General features: G+C 44.3%; 1 protein-coding gene and 1 long non-coding RNA gene across 2 annotated transcripts; both read left to right on the forward strand.

The window, feature by feature from the left end:
* Nucleotides 1-5,141: 5,141 nt before the first annotated feature.
* On the forward strand, nt 5,142-6,783 carry LOC147978210 (ras-related protein RIC1-like; the record flags this gene model as incomplete). The annotated part of the gene is made up of 5 exons (XM_087514674.1): nt 5,142-5,222; nt 5,514-5,561; nt 5,653-5,700; nt 6,318-6,389; nt 6,499-6,783. Coding segments are annotated over 5 exons (534 nt in total), but the record flags the coding sequence as incomplete, so codon positions are not given.
* A 14,501-nt stretch (nt 6,784-21,284) lies between these two features.
* On the forward strand, nt 21,285-22,019 carry LOC147978211 (uncharacterized). Its single transcript, XR_015618030.1, has 2 exons — nt 21,285-21,322; nt 21,566-22,019. It is a non-coding gene; the product is annotated as an uncharacterized LOC147978211 (long non-coding RNA).
* The last annotated feature ends 548 nt before the right edge of the window (nt 22,020-22,567 follow it).

Here is a 22,567-nt window from a genome sequence, read left to right on the forward strand (position 1 = left end):
CATTTGAATGGATGGGGGCCTTCAAATCTTGACAAATTTTGGGAAAAATGTGTGATGAGCTCGAGAGGAAGAGGGGAAAAACAGAGAGGAGAGGGGAAAGGGGAAGAACAGAGTGTGCTCGGGTGGACGAAGGGTCTATGTAGGACGACCTTTAGTACCGGTTCGTGCCAAGAACCGGTACTAAAGGGGCTGGAGGGGCACCTGTCTGACAACATCCTGCCACCACTCTCATTAGTACCGGTTCGTGGCACTAACCGGTGCTAAAGGTTCGCCACGAACCGGTACTAATGAAAGCGGCCCGGCTAGCCATTGGAACCGGCACTAATGTATACATTAGTGCCGGCTCAAATACAAACCGGCACTAATGTGCTTCACGATTGACCCTTTTTCTACTAGTGAATCTTCCCCTCCTCTCTTCCTCCCTTCCTTCGTTCCCTTTTTTCGATGCTTGTGCTTTGCACCTTGGTGCACCAAACAAGCTGCACTTGTACTTGTACCTGCTACTTCATCAGGCTCTGGCCTGTTTTGAAATATAAGGTCGGCAGCCTGCCACCTTCTTTGTTTAAAAAAAAAAGAACAGCCAGCGAGCGAATCATCAATCCCGAAGCGAGCCAGAAGAAGCATGGGCCTCGGATCACGGGGAGCGCCGCAACCTTTCCGTCGCTCGAAACTGCGTGCTCTGCATTAACTCCAGGGAAATGGCTGGCCATCTTGCAGTTGGCTACCATTTCTCTCATGAAGTTTGGTGGCCATGCTGAGGCGTTGCGGTCTTGCTCACCACACAGACACCGACCATTTACACGTTGTGTCCCTGGTGGCCTCACACTCGGAATGTACTCTCCAAACCGGCATGCAAAAGATTCGACATCCTGGCACTGCTCACCCTCTGGAAACTATGGACTTTCAATGGCGCCCTGAGCACTACTAGGCAGGTCTACGCCGTCATCGCAATGGAGGGCGACTTATGGAAGAAGGCAGCACCGCTGCTGGGTTGCAAGCTATTTGGAAACAGTGGCGTGTGTGTAGATTGGTAGGCATAGTTTAAATTCGAAAGATGCGGGATCAAACTCTTCTATCTGGTGTAACTCATGGTGCCAACTCTCGTCCAATTAACAAGATACTATATTGAATCCTTCAAAGAAAACACAAGATATATTGAAACCTACCGACTGCATGTGAAGCTAGTAAATACATTAATTGGAGCTAGCTTTTGGACCATACTCATGTGTGGTGTGCGGCTATATATTGCACACACATATGTGAAATTCATAATTTAGTTGTGCTAGCAACAAAAGTAGAAGGGATATATCAGGGTCAATATACAATAGTTCAATCTACTGGGTGTGCAACCACTACGGTATTAGAGATTGGTCATTTAGCTATACCCGCAGTGACCATACACATTGGAAAAGGAGACATCTGGAAATGAGGGGAAACAATATGCTTAGAACTAGATCGAAGATATCTATGGCGTCGAGCACCCTACATGGTAGGACACCATATAGGACACCATGTAGTCTGTTGCCTCAAGCTTTCTTTTGTTTTGAAAGATCCATCTGGTGCCTGGCTTTATATTGATCAAAGCAGGGAGCATATGGGAAGAGTACAAAGGTGTATTGTGATCCAAGGATCAAGGAGAAAATAAAAAAAGAGGCGCAACTAGGCAACCCTTCCGGCTCCTAACAAGCTTGCCATGATACTACTAAGTCTTGGCTAAATTCTCGCACTTTCATCCCCAAAAGGGGGCTCAATGAATTTTACACTCGCCTGGCACCAGAGTTCAAAATTGCGTCTGACAACTATAATGCCGCTCACCGAAGCAATCTTGGCTCGGAAAGTGCACTCATTTCTTTCTTGCCAGATCCTCCAAAGGATTAGCAGCGCTAGGTCTTCGGCGGCTTTTTGAACTTTGATTGGGCCGCGTTGATCAAACACACTCAAAATCATAGTCTTTACTATCAAACACATGCGAACTGGTCGGGATTTATGAAAAAACCCTCTCGACTACCGTTGCTTATGAAGCTGCTTTTTCCTCAACGTCAGACAATCTGTTTTCATTATTTGAAAATAATAATAATTTGCGCCTATCTGGTGTTGAATGTTTATTTTGCTGGCACGCAAGCAGAGGATATTCACCAACCGCCTCCACCGAAGCTTGTCTGTGTTGTAAAGAAGCCGAATCAAAAGCTCATCTTCTCATACATTGCTCAGTTCCTAGGGTGATGTGGACGATTATTGACTCTCTCAACATTACTCCGGACGACTACACCTCCTTAACTCCTTTCATGTTGAGTCATCTCCGAGCCGGCAAATAAAGTAAGGAACGCAGTAATTATGGCTCGCTTGTTGAATATCTAGAAGTGCCGGAGCACACAAGTTTTCAGGAACTAGAATGAAGACCTTCAAGTTATCATCTCTAGGTCTGCAAATGATATTTTTCGTTGGTCAAACAGATGTGAAAATGAATCCAATCCAAAAGGCGAATACTCTATGACAATTGACAAAGACTTAATGTGTGTGTCTTTGTTTCTGGAGTAGTTTGGGTAGCTTTGTTCTTATCTCCCCGCTTCTTTGTATATGGCAGTGACTACAAATTTATAAAAGAAAAGGTTCAGGATGGATTTTAGCCCGCCGTAGTTACCCCCCACCCCTCCCCATTACTGCTTAGTGGTACTGCCTGGCTTAAAAGGACAGAGTTCTTTGATGCTCAACCACATGTACCACTCCTACTAATCCGAGCAGGGGACCACTATTTAGTGGTGGTTTATTCTAATCCAGCAAACATGGCTTCTAGTCAACCTTCAAGTTCATCGATTGAACACCTTCTCTCCTATTGGCCGGCTAGCGGGCTGGGTGAACGATCTCTTTGTTTGCTCCAGTCCAGAGTGGTGGTTGGTTTTGGCAAGTTATGGCCTGTGTTGCTGATGGTGTGATCCTCTAAAAAGTACAAGAAAAAACTCCATTATATTCTTTTTGCTAATAATGTAAGTTTTGAATGGACCAATCGGTCCCATGATTTTTTTTACATCTCACGTTATGTGGATCAAGCGGATATGTCGGTGGTACGTTCTTGTCATGATCGTCGGTAATATACTCGCCTGGATCGTAACCCTCTACTTTCAGTATTTGTGCCCGTCCGAATCATGTTGCACCTTAAAAATGGTCTATTAAGCTAGGAAATACTTGGTAAAAAGATGTAAAATCAGTAAAAAAAATAAAATAAAAAATTCCAAAAATGAACCATGAGATTTAAAAATTATTATATGTAAGAACTAGCATGGTAGTCCAAGCAATTGTGCAATGAACATCTTGATTTTCCCTCCCTATAAATACACCTTTAGGGTACTTGAAAACAATAATTTTCAGTTAAAAACATTGAAATTTTACACACCACTGAGCAACAAGGCCTTTAGCTAATATTGTCGGGCAGATTCAAATTCAAAAGATGAGGGACCAAACTTTTCTAGTTTAAGTCACCGTACCAACTCTAATATAATTAACAAGATAAGTTGAACGCTGCCAACTGCGCGCCAAGCTAGTAAAGACATTAATTGGAGCTACCTCTTGAATAGTACTCAAACGGTGTGCAGCTGTATATATATATATACACTCTATGCATATATGAAATTCACAATTTAGCTGTACTACCAACCTAAACAGAAAGGATCTGTTCAACTTACTAGGTGTACAACCACTGCTGTATGAGATCGACCGTCTAACTGTACGTGCATAATTCATATATGTAGGAAATGGAGGCACCGGGAAATGAGGGGAAACCATATGCTGTTGTGCCACCTCTCATCGCGTGTCACCGTTTTGTGATTCACACCCAGGATCGTATGCACCACACATCGTTCACTCCGAAAACTGCACGTGCTAGGCTAGCTTCTTCATACATTCGTCTCTTCATTACATTGAATAATGATAAAATCTCTCCTCCGACCATAATAGGCAACCGCTCGTCCCTGCACACTTGATCAGCAAGGAGGCCACGAATACAAGGAAGCTTAGTAACTTTTAGGGCTAGTAAGCTTGCACGTGCAACACATGTATAATATTTAGATTTTATTGAGTAAAATTTGTTTTTTGAATCCTTAAAACCTAATCCCCTAATTCAGGACAAGAAACTCACTAATTTCAATTATTAGCATCCCCAATCACATTTTCCAAATGGATTGTCAGCTGTTTCTATCAGCAAGACATGGGGCACTCTTGGGCAGGTCTCTAAGCACGCTCGAGTCATTCATTATGCAAATTAGTGGTGATGATGAACAAAATCTAAGGATTGAGAGCGTAATGAAGAGAAGAGAGTAGAGCAGAAACCAATAGGCAATGAAAGGGAGAAGGGTGACCATCGACATTCAGGAGGGAGTGTCGGTGTCAAACCAACGGATCTCGGGTAGGGGGTCCCGAACTGTGCGTCTAAGGTCGATGGTAACAGGAGACAGGGGACACAATGTTTTACCCAGGTTCGGGCCCTCTCTATGGAGGTAATACCCTACGTCCTGCTTGATTGATCTTGATGAATATGAGTATTACAAGAGTTGATCTATCACGAGATTGTAATGGCTAAACCCTAGAGGCCTAGGTTGTATGGTTATGATAATGTATATCTCCCTCCGGACTAAGTCCTCCGGTTTATATAGACACCGGGAGGATCTAGGGTTACACAAGGTCGGTTACAAAGAAAGGAATCTACATATTTGGTCGCCAAGCTTGCCTTCCACGTCAAGGAGAGTCCCATCCGGACACGGGTGCCATCTTCGGTCTTCGTATATTCACAGCCCATCAGTCCAGCCCATGGCTAACAGGCCGGACGCCCGATGACCCCTTAGTCCAGGACTCCCTCAGTACCCCCTGAACCTGGCTTCAATGACAACGTATCCGGCGCGTAGATCTGTCTTCGGCATTGCAAGGCGGGTTCCTTCCTCCGAACTCCAAGATAGTCTTCGGACGTATTTGAACGTGTCCGGACCTTTGTATTGATCTTATATTTATTGATCTTTGTATTGCTGCTCAATGTTCTAAGCATGGATATAATGACTCTCTCATTTTGTTATTATTGCCATGTAAATGTTGTCATTACTTGTTTATTTGGTATAGTAAGTACATTTGATTGAGACTAATATCCTGTTACTTGACATGGCAGTGACTATCTCTTTAAGCTTCTGCTTATCGGAGACTCAGGTGTTGGCAAGTCATGCCTTCTCTTAAGATTTGCCGTAAGAATCCCTATCTAAAGCATGATTTGTCCACTATCTTTTATAGGTCTTCCCTTTTTTAATATGCATCTTCACCTTAAAAGTTTGATACAAGTTGTCTTCGGGATATCATGGAAACTGTCAATTTATTTTTAGCCTCAGTAAACTGTATGATTTCCCACTACTTAATACGAATGAGGAGTTCATTGTTGGTAGCTACTGTTTCTTAACAACATGGAGATGATCCCTATAACATTCTTGTTGTTACTAGTTAATTTACTCTGACCTCCTTAATATCGACTCTTTTGGGAGGATGACTCGTACCTGGAGAGTTATATCAGTACTATTGGTGTTGATTTCGTAAGTATATTTACTTTCTTGGTCTGAGTGTTGATGTTCTGGCTACCTTAATTGAACTTGTAGTTTTGTTTTCTTCCAACTTTGTCGATAGAAAATACGTACCGTGGAGCAAGATGGAAAGACTATGAAGCTGCAAATCGTGAGTCTATTCTTTCTTTCATTATGTCCAGTATGCATGTACCATCAAATCCAGATTGTCCATCGAATCCAGATTTGACAAAATAGAAGACTTTATCGGGAAACATTTCATTTATAGCCCTCTTCTGTTTTGTGGAGTTTGCTGGATTTTCCCTTTGCACAATATAGCATGCCATTATTCATCAGTATTTATGTGGTTGTTAGTTGAGGCCAGTTCACAGGAAACAGAAACTCCACTATGCCTGAATATGTAGGCAGTTGCACAACCCCTTTTTACCTTTTGGATTTTTTAGTTCCATCCATTTAAATTACTGTTGAACATAAAGAATAAGAGTAGTTTAGCCCATTAAATTAAATGTTATAAAGTTTCTTAGTTCGCATAAAGAATCGCACTTTCAAGGTGTTTTTAGATACCAAAGTGATGCCCATTTTGAACATCATATTTAGGGGCCTGATAGTATGTCATTTAAATACTTGGGTGGTACGGTAGCTCATGCTGCACCTACTGTTGGCATTTGGCGATTCTTCCTTCCTTTTGTGTGACACATTACATTTAGTGATGCAAGATATCCTTTTCCTTTTCTTTAAACCCCTCTTTGGTACCTTTGTTTTTATCAGTGGGACACTGCTGGGCAAGAACGCTTCAGAACTATTACTAGCAGCTACTATCGAGGGGCTCACGGGATCATTGTAAGTTTGTTTATGTGAAATCTTATTTTTATTTTTCACATGCTATTTAACACGCATAAATGACCACTTTTTATATATTTTGAATACATATATACAAATGGGGTTGCAGATTGTCTATGACGTGACAGACCAGGACAGCTTCAACAATGTGAAGCAGTGGTTGAACGAGATTGATCGCTATGCTAGTGAGAATGTTAACAAGCTTCTTGTAGGGAACAAATCTGATCTCACTGACAAAAGAGTTGTATCATATGAGACAGCGAAGGTACCTTATGCTTTACTCATATCTGCTGAAGCATTCTTTCTGCTCTTTGTGTTTACATTTGGTGTATGCAGACATTTGCTGATGAGATTGGCATCCCATTCATGGAGACCAGTGCAAAGAATGCCTTGAACGTTGAGCAGGCTGAAAGTGCGTTATATCGACTAGAGGGGGGGTGAATAGGCGATTTTTATGAAAGTCTTCAAAACGTGAGAGTTATGAAGACAAACAGTGAAGATTATGCCTATTACTATGCAGCGGAAGTTAGATTACACTAGGCCAGCCATGGTCATGTATTCAATAGAGTGAAAGCGCAATGACAAACAGCTTCAGTGTAATAAGGATCAGGTAGGAAGAAGTTATGAAGCCAAACAGATCATACATTCATGTTGTGAAGACAAAAGATAAAGCAAGCATGCAATGGCTTCACAATGAATAACTGTAAGCGAAAGGGAGTGAAGATGAAACCAGTGACACGTTGAAGACAATGATTTGTTGGACCAGTTCCAGTTGCTGTGACAACTGTACGTCTGGTTGGAGCGGCTAGGTATTTAAACCAAAGGACACACAGTCCCGGACACCCAGTCAAGGACACTTAGTCCAAGACACCCAGTCCTCACCGTTTTCTCCTTGAGCTAAGGTCACACAGACCTCGCCCAATCACTCAGGTAAGTCTTCAAGGTAGACTCCCAAACCTTCACAGACTTCGTTCACTGGCAATCCACAATTTCTCTTGGATGCTCTGAACGCGACGCCTAACCGTCTGGAGGATGCACAGTCCTCAAGTGTAATAAGTCTTCAAATCACACAGACACGAAGACTTAAGTGATGCCCAATTTACTCTGGCTCTGGGTGGTTAGGGCTTTTCTCCTCACTGGGAATTTTTCTTTCAAAGGCTTCGAGGTAGGTTGCTCTCAAACGACAAAAGCCGTGCACTGAAATTTGAGCAGCCGCGTTTATGGTTGTGGGGGGTGGACTATTTATAGCCACTTGGCAACCCGACCTGATCTGTCCAAAATGACCCTGGGTCACTAAGGAACTGACACGTGTACCAACGGTCGAATTTTGAACTCACACGGCAACTTTACTTGGGCTACAAGTAAAGCTGACTTGTCTGACTCTGGACAAGATTTTCTATCAAAGTCTTCGCTCGAAGACATAGGATTTGAATTAGGCATCACTTCAGTCATTCTGACTGGTTCTCTTCGACCCCACTTAACAGTACGGTGGTTCCTATGACGCAACATGAATGAAATAAAACTACGAAGGATCTAGGTCTTCGAGTTTCAAAAGCTTCATAGGGAGTCTTCTCATGTCATTGTCTTCAATATGAATATCTTCATAAACCACCATTGTCTTCAATGTCTTCGTACATTTTTAGGGGTCATCTCTGGTAGTAAAACCGAATCAATGAGGGACTTCTACCTGTGTTTTCCTGCAATTCTCACAAACACATTAGTCCCTCAACTAGGTTTGTCGTCAATACTCCAAAACCAACTAGGGGTGGCACTAGATGCACTTACAATCTCCCCCTTTTTGGTGATTGATGACAAACTAGTTGAAGTTTTCAACGGGGAGCATAATTTGTGAAATAGTAAAGGAATTTGTCTTCATAAGCTGCAAGGGCTCCCCCTGAAGATGTGCATATAAGTAATTTGCCCTTTGAATGCAAATGCACATGGCAGGTTGTACTTGTGGAGATCCACTTCAACTTATGATGACAATCCACTATGCATCTGAAGGTATATGAAGATAATGACATGCATAATGGAAATGGACGTCTGCAGTAAGAGATGAGTGCGGAATTTATCGTCGCACATGCGGAATTTATCTTCGCATAACGGAGTGACAAACAGGTAGCAGACGGCCATCAAGGCTAAGTGTTACAACTCAAAGAAGCAAATGTAGCAAAAACGGGAGTTGTAAGCACAAAGCAAAATGTAGCAAATATTAAGGCACCCGCCCATAGTGACCCGCTTGAAGACTTTAACCATCATATGCTTCTCCCCCTTTTGTCAGTGATGACCAAAAAGGTTTGAAGACATAGAGGTTTCTACGCGTTCCCAGGCGCAGCAGGGTCGGTGGAGTTGTTTGGCGGCGGTGCAGACGAGCTTGGTGCAGATTCGACGCGCGTTGAAGCAGGTGGAGATGATGTCGCATCGTCTTCTTCTTCAATAATCCGGGCAGACACGGTGGCAGCAGAAGAAGAGAACTCTGACTCTTCAAGTGATGGTGTGCTGCGCATCACCGCTCTTCTTGGAGGCGTGGAGTCAAATTTGAAGTGCTCTGTGAAGCCATCCTCATGCAGTTTAGCTTCAGGGCACATCATGGTGAGGCCCTTCCAAGTGCGGCGACAGGTCTCGTGTGTGACAAATGCATTCTTGGTTGCCAGATTTCTGATGCGATTGACTTCTTGCATGATGCTTTTCATCTGCCTCTTGAGCCAGTCGTGATGCCTATCTTGCTTTTGGTGAAGAGCCACAAGAAGCTCTCTGTCATTGAGTGCACGAGTGCGCTTCTTGGGTCTCTTTGCAGCTGTGCTGTTGGTGGCTTCAGTTGAGGCAGGGGCACGTGTGGTGCCAGCCATTGGATACACGCGAGAGAGAGCTTCAACACCTTCAATATTTTGAGTGAAGCTCTGGTGTTCTGCATTCTGAAGACTTAGTGGTTGCTTGGCCGGCTCTGGATATATTGCTTCAGCAGATGTGTCCATATCGGGCAAAAATATCCTATGATTGCGAGCTGAGGGTTGATAGGAGATTGCAAAGTGAAGCTTGATTAGCCTCATAACCCAAGGAGCATAAAATTTTAAGCCAAACAGTTCTGAAGCAGACGCAGCAAATTGACGGATGAAGAGATCCTGTGCATTGAAGCATTTGCCATGAAGAATGCATAAGATGAGAGTCTTCATTGCACCATCAATCGTTGCATATCGAGAGTGTCCCTTGACTGGCCAGAGAGTCCGCCTTATGATGTGATATATTGTTCTGGGCAGGTACTCTAATTCTTCAACGAAGAACCTAGTTGGATAGGGTGCATTTGGAGGAAATGGCTTCATCATTGAGAGCATCTGACTCATATCTGGCTCAGGACGCTGAAATATGCTCTCAATTGCTTCAGCATGGAGTTGGCACCCTTCTTCAAAGAATTCGCCAGGAGTGGGAAGGCCGGTAAGCTCAATTAGGTCGAAAGCATTGGCTTCATGATGGATATTGCCTGTCATCCACTCCAGGATCCATGTCTTCGGATCTCTGTTATAGCCTTTGATATGCAAAGTGGCATAGAACTGGAGCAGAAGCTCTTCGTTCCAGTGCTCTTCGTCAGTGATAAATGGCAGCAAACCCACTTGCTTGAAGCAATCCAATGCTTCTTCTAGACCAGGCAGACCTTCAACAGCTTCAACCTCAAGGCGCTTGTGAGGAAAGATGCGGCCTTGGTTGTAGAGGATGCATGAATAATAGCTGCGCTGTTGATGGCTCCAGAACCTATCTGATACAATCCGTTCCCTTGAATAAGGGTTCTTGGAGCGGTCGAAAAACGTGTTATCTGCCCTGAAGCCGTTGATGTTGAAGGAACCAGGAGCTGATGCAGGACCTGGGAACCTTGGTAGTCGTGGGATCGGCTTCTGGACCTGGGGCCTGTGCGCAATGTGATAGTGGAATTGTGGTCCGGCAGCAGACTCAGGCACAGAATGTTCAGGAGCAGTAGCTTCGGTGTCTTCTGAAGCTGTTGTTGGGGAGGGCTCCACATTTGCTTCGGCGTTGTTTGTGGCAGCCTCAGCATTTTCAGCTTCAGGCACGTTCTCCTTGAGAACTGCTTCTTGTTGGTGCGGGGAAGTTGGAGCTTGTGGTATTTCTGCTTGCTCTTCGGCTGATGCAGCCGGAATGTGTTCAACAGCCTGAGCCCTTGGCCCTCTGCGAAGCCTATGGAGGGTAGGCGCCGGTGGAGTTGCAGTGGGTTGGGGCTCATCTTCCTCCTGTGGGCGATCTGCCCACGACGCATCTTGTGTGATTGGCGTCAATGGACGACCAATACTGATCTGTTCGCTTGTCTCAAGCTGAGGAAGGGCTGCATCACCTTGCACATTGTCTTGGGGACCAATGTCTTCAGCAGCATTAGGGTTGGCTGCTGGAATGTCTTCAACGTGCGGAGCCTCTATGTAACCAGGCTCATGCACTGTCATCTGACGATCTGCGTCAGGATAGCGGACGCAGAGTGGTTCAACTATCAGGGGCTCTGTGGGAGCAGCCCGAGATTTCTTGGTCTTGCGCTTCTTGATAATGGGTTCAGAAGGAGAGGCTTCAGAATGTTTTCTCTTCTTAGCCTTAGCCTCTGCAGTCCGTGTCTTCTTGTGCTGTGAGGCGGTTGATTGACTCTTTGGCTTCGAGCCAGTCGTTGCAGCGGGGAAGACAATCGGAGCATCAGGTTCTGACCTTGGCGCTTCAGGTTCGGTCACAACCGCCTTCTTTTTCTTCTTCGCGGCCATCCTGGGGTCAATGCCGGGACGCCCAAGCGCCTTGCGCTTTTCTGCCTCATTGTAGGCTTGCACGCAGCGATCAGCCAAAGTCTTCATGCGTTCTCGCGAGCCTTGAGCTTCGGCACGCGTCTTCAGGAAGTTTTCTTTCAGCTCGTGCAACATGATCTTGAAGTTTTTCACTTCTTGCACACTGAGCTTGGCCACGTGCTTCTTGAACTGAGCCTTTTCATGATCAATTTTATGCTTCAGTTCTACAATTCGCTGGGCTATTGCAAGTTCTGAAGCGATTGCACCTTGAAAGGCAACGCTGAGGCCTATGGGTAGCTGCAAATCATTGAAGCTTATGTCTGGTGTGTCAAACCATTCATCGATGAAGTTGTGGATGATGGCGACATCAAACAGAGGCAGATTGTTGAAGATTTCAGCCTCCTCCTTGCTCTTGATGAGCTTCTCAAGAGCATCATCTCCAAGATCTTCATCGCTTGAGAGATCAATGGCTTCGCAGCGCAGAATGTCAACAACTGTGAGCTCTTTGCCTGTGTGTGGCTGAGGCTTCTTGGCTTTTTGGGGCTTGGACACTCGTGATAAGCCTTCTGACTGCACACTGGCTTCAGGAGGTGCAGTTGCTAAAGGCTTCACTCTTGTGATCTTGGGAGAAGCGGCTGGCTTTGAAGCTTTTGGAGCTTTTGGCTTCTTCTGCTTTGGCTTCAGAGCAGCAGGGGCGTCATCTGACTCAGTATCTGCTGGAGGGTCATTCACAGCAGTCCCTTGGACTAGGATGCGAGTGATGAGGCCTGCAAGATTGGCATACGGCCCGATGATATTGGGATTGGCGTTGCGTGTGCCATCTGCTCTTGGTGAGGAGGGACCAGGGTTGAAGTCAAGCCCAAATTTCTTCTTGTTTATCTTCGCTGACTGTTGTGCAAACTGAAAGTTGCGCTTGAAGAGATTATCATCGCGGCACCAGAGAAGTGATGACGGATGTGCCTCAGCTGGCTGTGGTCCTCTCACCATGCATGGATAGAAGCCTTGAGCAATGGCTTCGTCTCTGGACCTGGGTACGAGATTTTTGTATAATACATCTCCCCACGGTCTCTTGATGGCGCACTTCTCCGCATATTCCTGAGTGACGAAGCGGTAGTGGAACCATTGCTCTGCCCAATATCTTCGAATCCATTGGATTCGTGTCTTGCGCTGACCATAGCTTTCTTCAGGATCAGTTTTGTACATCTCTGCCAATTCATCAGGCAGATCTTTGGACGTTTCACCACGTCGCTGTCTGCCTCCCTTCCTTGCTGCTGTTTCTGAAGCCATGGATAACTTGGAAGGCTTCAAGATGTTCAAAGGCTTCAAGGGCTTCCTTCTGCAAGAACTGGCTTCAGGCGAGTTGATGTGATGCTGCAAGTACTCTGCAAATGAATGCAGACCATGAGAACCGAAGGATTCTCCCACGGACATGTACCTGTGACAGCATTAAGGTGCGAGGGAAGGGGAAGAGGTCATATGCATTCTCAGAAGATTTTGAAGATAAATCGGTTTAGAAGACATTGACCTCATTATGCGAAGACATTCACTTATAGATAAGAAGTTGGTTCCAGATTTGTACGAACCCATAGATCAGTACAAGTGAGGAATCTAACTACTTTATGAAGTACAAGTGAATATACTAGGCATGTTATGAGATGCAGCGAGAGATTTAACTTGTGTGAAGAGAAACTTCTTATGGCAGAAAGTGATTGAACTGTAGGATCAAAAGAAGCTGTAAAAAGAGGTTTTATTTACCACACTTGGAACTGCTAGACGAAGTGAGATTTGAGGCCGAGCAGTTCGATCCTCCGTGCCCTAACTTGGCGACGGAAGACACCTACGGCGACGGCGGAGAAAGTGATGTCCGCTGTCGGCGTGAAAACGGCGTCGGAGAGGTTGCGGCAGTGAAGCGCTACGTCGCCGGTGTCGTCGAGTGCTAGCGGTGGCGCTAGGGTTCGTGCGAGGGTGGAAGAAGGAGATAATGACCGCAGTGAATTGTATATTTATAGGGATAGAGGCGGCACTGCGCTATTACGCAGGTACCCCTGGCGGTTCGCATTTGGGGCACGCGTGGCCAGTTAGAGGAAGGTTGGGATTTGTTCCACGTCCCACGCACGCCTAAATTGTCGGACAGTCGTTCCTGCTTCTCCGGATTTTATGTGGAGGAATGAGCATTAAAAATGGACTTTTATGGTTGTCTCAATGTCTTCGGCTGACAAGGACACAGTGAAGACATTCGACAGTTTCAACAAAATGCATATGACTTGGAGAGATAGAGTTTGAGATAGAAAGCATAGAGAGGTTAGGGTCCGATCACATTCACTTAGTTCAAAAAGATTCAACCAAGAAGACATAGCTATAAGTGAATGCTGTAGAGGACAGAACATCAGTACATATGTATCCATATAATCAACGCAGTGAAGATAATCATGAAGACATACAGAAAATGAAGCCAAACCAATTGTGAAGACATTGAGAGGTGACGCCATGAGAGAAACACTTCAAAATGGAACGTTTGGTGGTGGCGTTACCCACCGTATAGGAAGTATTAGACCCAGACACGGCGCACAATTATCGTGGCGCTCCGAAGTCAAATTCCACATTAATGTATTCACACTTAGAATGTATGTCTTCATTGATTGAAGATATACGCTACTTCGTGTGTTGCACATCTAAGTCATCAATATGCATAAGTGTTAGGATGTGTGCCTGATCACAGGACATTTGAGGATTGCAAGATATTTAGCTCACACCGTAACTTGCAAAATCTCTTCTCATCCAAGGGCTTGGTGAAGATATCTTCCAATTGCTCTTCAGTATTGACGTGTATGATATCAATGTCTTCCTTCACAACATGATCTCTGAGAAAGTGATGACGAATTTCAATGTGTTTTGTCTTCGAGTGCTGAAACGGGTTGTTGGCAATCTTGATGGCGCTTTCGTTGTCGCAGTAAAGTGGCACTTGCTTCAGATGAATGCCATAATCCTTGAGTATTTGCTTCATCCACAGAAGCTGAGCGCAGCAAGATCCAGCAGCAATGTATTCAGATTCAGCAGTGGAGAGAGATACACAGTTCTGCTTCTTTGAAGACCAACATACAAGTGATCGTCCCAAAAAATGACATGTGCCTGATGTAGATTTGCGATCAACTTTGTCACCAGCATAATCAGCATCCGAAAATCCAACCAGATCAAACTCTGAGCCCTTTGGATACCATAATCCTAGAGTTGGGGTGTGAGCCAAATATCGAAGAATTCGCTTCACAGCTAAGTGATGCGACTCCTTTGGTGCCGCTTGAAATCGAGCACACATGCAAACACTAAGCATGATATCTGGCCTAGATGCACATAAATAAAGCAAAGACCCAATCATGGAGCGGTATACCTTTTGATCGAACTCTTTACCATTGTCGTCGGGACCCAGATGATGCTTGGCTGGCATTGGTGTTGTGAAGCCTTTGCAGTCTTGCATACCGAACTTCTTCAGGCACTCTTTAAGATATTTCTCTTGTGATATGAAGATGCCGTTGCGTTGTTGCCGTATTTGAAGACCGAGGAAGAACTTCAGCTCACCCATCATGGACATCTGATATTGCTCTTGCATCATATATCCAAACTCTTTACTATACTTCTGATTGGTGCAGCCGAAGATAATGTCATCCACATATATTTGGCACACAAGCAGTTCACCATCATATGTCTTCGTGAAAAGAGTGGGATCCAGGGAACCAGGTATGAAGCCTTTGCTCTTCAGAAAGTACTTGAGTGTATCATACCAGGCCCTGGGGGCTTGTTTGAGGCCATACAGTGCCTTGTTGAGCTTGTATACCATATCGGGATGTTTTGGATTTTCAAAGCCAGGTGGTTGTGCAACATACACTTCTTCTTCAATCTTGCCATTCAGAAAGGCACTTTTCACATCCATTTGATATAGAAGTATGTTATGATGATTTGCATAGGCCAGCAGTATGCGTATGGTTCAAGCCTAGCCACAGGAGCAAATGTTTCATCGAAGTCAATGCCCTCCACTTGAGTATATCCTTGAGCAACTAGACGAGCTTTGTTTCTGACAACTTGACCATGCTCATCTTGCTTGTTGCGGTATATCCATTTGGTGCCTATTATGTTGTGCTTCCGTGGATCAGGACGCTTAACCAGTTCCCATACATTATTCAGCTCAAACTGTTGAAGCTCTTCTTGCATAGCTTGAATCCATTCAGGTTCCATGAAGGCTTCTTCAACTTTCTTGGGTTCTGATATTGAGACGAATGCGAAATGCCCACAGAAGTTTGTTAGCTGAGTTGCCCTTGAACGAGTGAGTGGACCAAGTGCATTGATGCTGTCAAGTATTTTGTCAATTTGTACTTCATTTGCAACACGAGGGTGTGTGGGGCGAAGACTTTGCTCTTGCTGATCTATGTGGTCATTTGAAGGTATATCTTCAGGCTGAGCATTGTCTTCATGTGGATCAGGTGCTGAGATGATAAGTTCTTCTTCAGGTTGAGCTTCAGAAGGTACAATTTCTCCAGTTCCCATAAGCTTGATTGATTCATTTGCTGGAACTTCATCTAGCACATTTGGCAATTGCTCTCTTTGTGATCCATTGGTTTCATCAAATCGCACATCCACTGTTTCAACCACTTTGTAGTGGAAGAGATTGAAGACTCTGTAGGAGTGCGAATCCTTTCCATATCCAAGCATGAAGCCCTCATGTGCTTTTGGTGCAAACTTTGAGGTGTGGTGTGGGTCCTTGATCCAGCATTTTGCGCCAAATACTCTGAAGTAACTGACATTTGGCTTCTTGCCAGTTAGGAGTTCATAAGATGTCTTGTTCAGAAGCTTGTGAAGATAAACACGATTGATTGTATGGCATGCAGTATCAATGGCTTCAGTCCAGAATTTGCTTGGAGTCTTGTATTCATCTAGCATTGTTCTGGCCATCTCAATGAGTGTTCTGTTCTTGCGTTCGACGACGCCATTCTGCTGTGGCGTGTACGGAGCTGAGAATTCATGTGAGATGCCCAAGGTATCCAGATATGTATCAAGACCAGTGTTCTTGAATTCAGTGCCATTGTCACTTCTGATGTGCTTTATCTTGGCGCCAAAATTGTTCATAGCTCGATTTGCGAAGCGTCTGAAGACATCCTGCACTTCAGTCTTGTAAAGGATTATGTGCACCCAAGTATATCTAGAATAATCATCAACAATTACGAAGCCATAGAGGCATGCAGAAGTAGTAAAAGTTGAGTAGTGAGTGGGACCGAAAAGATCCATGTGAAGCAGTTCGAAGGGTTGAGTAGTGGTCATGATTGTCTTTGAAGGATGTCTTGCCCTTGTCATCTTCCCTGCTTCACAGGCACCGCATAAGTGATCTTTCTTGAACTTGACGCCCTCGATGCCTATGACGTGCTTTTTCTTCGCAAGGGTGTGGAGGTTCCTCATGCCAGCATGCCCAAGCCTTCGATGCCAAAGCCAGCATTCTGAAGCTTTTGTAAGAAGACATACTGCAAGTTGTGGTCCTGCTGAGAAATCTACCACATACAAATCACCTTTCCTATACCCTTCAAACACTAGAGATTTGTCAGATTCCATTAGCACTAGGCAGCGATATTTGCCAAACATTACAATCATATTTAAATCGCAAAGCATTGAGACAGACATTAAGTTGAAGCCAAGGGATTCAACAAGCATGACTTTATCCATGTGTTGATCCTTTGAGATTGTAACTCTACCTAGACCCAATACCTTACTTTTACCAGTGTCAGCGAATGTAATGTGGCTCTTGTCAGATGGACGTAAAGTTGAGTCCATAAGAAGGCTTCTTCTGCCAGTCATGTGATTTGTACACCCACTGATAATAATCCATTCTGAAGACTTTGAAGTCACTGGTATCGTACCCTACAGTGCAGTTAGGGGGATAGGCTTCACGAAGAGTGTTGTGAAGCATAAACATTTGACGAACCAGTGGGTTATGAAAACTTAGATCCAGATTAGGACTAATGGGGAGAGTAGCATGCGATTCAGGAACGAAGTACATAATGATGCCATTTGGGCAGTTTATCTTGCGCCCCATAAGATTTTTATGGTCCCCAGCAATAGCATCAGAAGATTTTGTTTTTGTGCTGGAGACCTTTCCCTGCAAAGGAGAGTTAAGCCTTCTTAACCACCCACATCTTCAAGGGTGGCTTAGAAGCTATAAGTCTAAGTGCAGCATCTGAGAATTTTGGCTTTGAAGCCTTAGCAAACAGTCTAGCAGGTGGACAATAATACTCATAGGAATAAGCAGAATAATTTTTGGTCATATGAACATGACGATTCGATGGACCACTCTCATATTCATATGCCTGAGTATGGTTCCCCTGCAAAACATTTGCGTTAGTGCGACTCAGGTGAGTCCCCTGTTTGTATGAAGCCTTTGGACCATATGAAGCCTTTGGTCTGAGGTTTGTCTTCTTCAAGTGAGGTGTCATGAAGAAATTCACAGGAAAATTTTCCAGACATGTTTTCGGAACCCAGATCTTCTTCATAGGCGGTCCATTCCTGCAGTTAGTACCAATGTACCTGGAAAACACTTCACCATTCTGATTCTTAAACAGTTTATAGTTTGCATCAAAGGATTCATCAATGATAATTGGGTTAGCACAAGTGAAGCCAGATAAATTGGATGGATCTGCTAAAAGTTCCTTTGCAGTAACCCATGTAGTTCTGGGGTACTGCTCAGGTTTCCAGTAAGAGCCATCTGCATTGATTTTCCTCACGAACCCAACACCCTCTTTCCTAGGGTTTCGGTTCAGTATCTGCTTCTTAAGGACATCACATAATGTTTGATGCCCTTTCAAACTTTTGTACATCCCTGTTTCAAGCAATGTCTTCAACCTAGCATTCTCATCAGCAATAGCAGTGGTATCCTCAGCAGAGGGGTTAGTTACCACATCAACAGTTGAAGATATTGAAACAGTAGTAGCAGTGGAACATTCAGCAACAGAAGCAGCATTATCACGCTCAATGCATTTAAGACATGGTGGTTCAAATCCTTCCTGAGCGGGACTGATCTGTTCAGCGCGAAGTGACTCGTTTTCCTTTTGAAGATCTTCATGAGCCACCCTCAATTTCTCAAGTTCTTGCTTCCTTTGAAGATAATCATAGGAAAGCTTTTCATGAGTTGTTGAGAGTGTATCATGACGATCTTCAAGTTCCTGATACTTAACGTGAAGGTTTTTTATGTCTTCAATTAAGGATTCAGATCGAGTCATTTCAGCACCCAACAAATCATCGCTTCTGTCTAACAATTTTTGAATATGTTCCATAGCTTTCTGTTGTTCAGTTGCAATTTTAGCAAGTGTTTTGTAGCTAGGTTTTGAATCACATTCAGAGTCATCGTCACTAGATGTTTCATAGCGAGTTGTGCGTGTGTTTACCTTGGCACCGCGTGCCATGAAGCAGTAGGTAGGAGTGGAGTCGTTCTTGTCATTTGCGTCGGTGTCGGTGATGCAGTCATTGTCTTCAGTATTGAAGATGGACTTGGCGACGTATGCTGTAGCCAGACTCGCAATGCCAGAATCAGATTCCTCCTCAGACTCCACCTCTGCCTCCTCAGATGCGGACTCCTCCTCTGAATCCATCTCCTTTCCAACAAACGCACGTGCCTTGCCAGATGAGCTCTTCTTGTGTGATGAATACCTTGATGAAGTTTTGGAAGAAGACTTTGAGTATTTCTTCTTCTTCTTGTCGTCAGAATCATATTCCTTGCTCTTCTTCTTCCTTCTGTTCTCATTTTCCCATTGTGGACACTCAGAGATGAAGTGTCTAGTTTTCTTGCACTTGTGACATGTTTTCTTCTTATAGTCATGAGCAGAAGCTTCATCATCCCTTGAGCTTGATCATGAAGATTTCCTGAAGCCTTTCTTCTTAGTGAATTTTTGGAACTTCTTCACTAGCATTGCAAGTTCTCTTCCAATGTCTTCAGGATCATCAGAACTGCAGTCAGATTCTTCTTCAGATGAGGAGACAGCTTTTGCCTTCAAGGCTCGAGTTCGCCCATTGTTTGGACCGTAGATATCTCTTTTCTCAGAGAGCTGAAACTCATGTGTGTTGAGCCTCTCAAGTATGTCAGACGGATCGAGTGTCTTGAAATCAGGACGTTCTTGAATCATCAGGGCCAGGATGTCAAACGAACTATCAAGTGATCTCAGCAACGTCTTGACGATTTCATATTTGGTGATCTCAGTGGCGCCGAGGGCTTGAAGCTCATTTGTGATGTCAGTGAGCCGGTCAAATGTGTGCTGGACATTCTCATTGTCATTTCGCTTGAAGCGGTTGAAGAGATTGCGAAGGACACTGATTCTTTGATCTCTTTGGGTTGAGATGCCTTCATTAACTTTGGAGAGCCAGTCCCAGACCAGTTTGGATGTCTTCAAAGCACTCACACGGCCATACTGTCCTTTGGTCAGATGACCACAGATGATATTCTTAGCAGTAGAGTCCAGTTGAACGAATTTCTTGACATCAGCAGCAGTGACACCTTCTCCAGCCTTGGGAACGCCGTTCTCGACGACATACCATAGGTCGACGTCAATGGCTTCAAGGTGCATGCGCATCTTATTCTTCCAGTAGGGATATTTAGTTCCATCGAAGACGGGGCAAGCAGCGGAGACTTTGATTATCCCTGCAGTCGACATAGCTAAAACTCCAGGCGGTTAAACCGAATCACACAGAACAAGGGAGCACCTTGCTCTGATACCAATTGAAAGTGCGTTATATCGACTAGAGGGGGGGGGGTGAATAGGCGATTTTTATGAAAGTCTTCAAAACGTGAGAGTTATGAAGACAAACAGTGAATATTATGCCTATTACTATGCAGCGGAAGTTAGATTACACTAGGCCAGCCATGGTCATGTATTCAATAGAGTGAAAGCGCAATGACAAACAGCTTCAGTGTAATAAGGATCAGGTAGGAAGAAGTTATGAAGCCAAACAGATCATACATTCATGTTGTGAAGACAAAAGATAAAGCAAGCATGCAATGGCTTCACAATGAATAACTGTAAGCGAAAGGGAGTGAAGATGAAACCAGTGACACATTGAAGACAATGATTTGTTGGACCAGTTCCAGTTGCTGTGACAACTGTACGTCTGGTTGGAGCGGCTAGGTATTTAAACCAAAGGACACATAGTCCCGGACACCCAGTCAAGGACACTTAGTCCAAGACACCCAGTCCTCACCGTTTTCTCCTTGAGCTAAGGTCACACAGACCTCGCCCAATCACTCAGGTAAGTCTTCAAGGTAGACTCCCAAACCTTCACAGACTTCGTTCACTGGCAATCCACAATTTCTCTTGGATGCTCTGAACGCGACGCCTAACCGTCTGGAGGATGCACAGTCCTCAAGTGTAATAAGTCTTCAAATCACACAGACACGAAGACTTAAGTGATGCCCAATTTACTCTGGCTCTGGGTGGTTAGGGCTTTTCTCCTCACTGGGAATTTTTCTTTCAAAGGCTTCGAGGTGGGTTGCTCTCAAACGACAAAAGCCGTGCACTGAAATTTGAGCAGCCGCGTTTATGGTTGTGGGGGGTGGACTATTTATAGCCACTTGGCAACCCGACCTGATCTGTCCGAAATGACCCTGGGTTACTAAGGAACTGACACGTGTACCAACGGTCGAATTTTGAACTCACACGGCAACTTTACTTGGGCTACAAGTAAAGCTGACTTGTCTGACTCTGGACAAGATTTTCTATCAAAGTCTTCGCTCGAAGACATAGGATTTGAATTAGGCATCACTTCAGTCATTCTGACTGGTTCTCTTCGACCCCACTTAACAGTACGGTGGTTCCTATGACGCAACATGAATGAAATAAAACTACGAAGGATCTAGGTCTTTTTCGAGTTTCAAAAGCTTCATAGGGAGTCTTCTCATGTCATTGTCTTCAATATGAATATCTTCATAAACCACCATTGTCTTCAATGTCTTCGTACATTTTTAGGGGTCATCTCTGGTAGTAAAACCGAATCAATGAGGGACTTCTACCTGTGTTTTCCTGCAATTCTCACAAACACATTAGTCCCTCAACTAGGTTTGTCGTCAATACTCCAAAACCAACTAGGGGTGGCACTAGATGCACTTACACAGGCTTTCATGGCTATGTCTGCTTCAATCAAGGACAGGTGTGTGTTCCCAGACGGTTTAATTAGCACAGGCCATCCAAGCAGTACACTTTTTTTAACTACCATCATTTTACACTTTATTTACTGCTCATTGATGCTCTGTTCGTATAGTATCATAACCAAAATTGCCCTACACTCTTTAGCATGTTGCTGTTAACTGTTCTATGTTATTCCTCACGGTGTTGTTCTATATACACCTCATAGAAAGAGCATATAATTATGAATACAAATCTTGGTTTCCAGGATGGCGAGCCAGCCAGCCGCAAACAGCGCTCGCCCAGCCACGGTGCAGATACGCGGGCAACCTGTCGAACAAAAGACGAGCTGCTGCTCTTCTTGAAATGCAGGCAGCCGCCATCCGTGTTACCCAAATGGAGACGCAAACTTGGCCGCGCCATCCTTGAGTCCATGCTTCTACATAGGCCTACTACATCTTACACCTTCATTCCATTCTTTCTAGTATACTTATTAGCTCTTGAATCGTTGGACTTGTAATACCGGACGGAGTTTGGAGACAATATCTTCTTCTAGTTGTGTATCTTGAATGGTTATATGTTACGATTTGCAGCTGTTGCTTTTCTTCCCTAAATTTAAGGCGATTTCTACTTTTACTTGACCAAAATGTTCCGTTCTTCAAAATATTATCTGACAGTATGCTTATCTTTGTGGTAAAAAAGGTCCTGGTTATAGTTTTCAAGGTGACTTGTTGATTGTTGAAGGCAGCATTAGGAATGTGCACAACATGACAAGTTAATTGCCAACATTAGATTAGTTGGGGCGTGTTTGGTTGCCTGCATCTTTTGTCTCAGTGGGCTAGGTTGAGTTGCCTGTATTTGTGCTATTGGTATGCAAAGCAGAGCTGTTTTGCTCACCCCGTGGTGGTCTTACACACAAATGCAGCACTTCATATCATACATAACATAAGAACAACATAATACAATTAACAGTACAAATAAAAACAATAGCTAAATAGTTCAGAATAGCTAATTAGACCATAGTTTAAGACATGAAAGGCATCCCATGCCCCTGCACGACCCTAGGGTGTTGAACCCTGAGCAAAATATATAGTTTTGCACTAAGTTGAGCAAAATATACAGTTTTGCAGTAAGTTCAGACGATCAAGCCTAGCCCGGAGAGCCACATGACGAGCAAGTCGCTGTGGATGATTGTGTGGCGCCGACAGAAGTAGTCTCAACTGCTCCCGAGCACCATCTGCCCTTGAAATGTATGGCCCTACACCTAGAA

The sequence above is a fragment of the Triticum urartu genome, chromosome 3A (assembly GCF_056163025.1).
Source record: "Triticum urartu cultivar PI428250 chromosome 3A, HENAU_Tu73, whole genome shotgun sequence".
Classification (NCBI taxonomy): domain Eukaryota; kingdom Viridiplantae; phylum Streptophyta; class Magnoliopsida; order Poales; family Poaceae; genus Triticum; species Triticum urartu.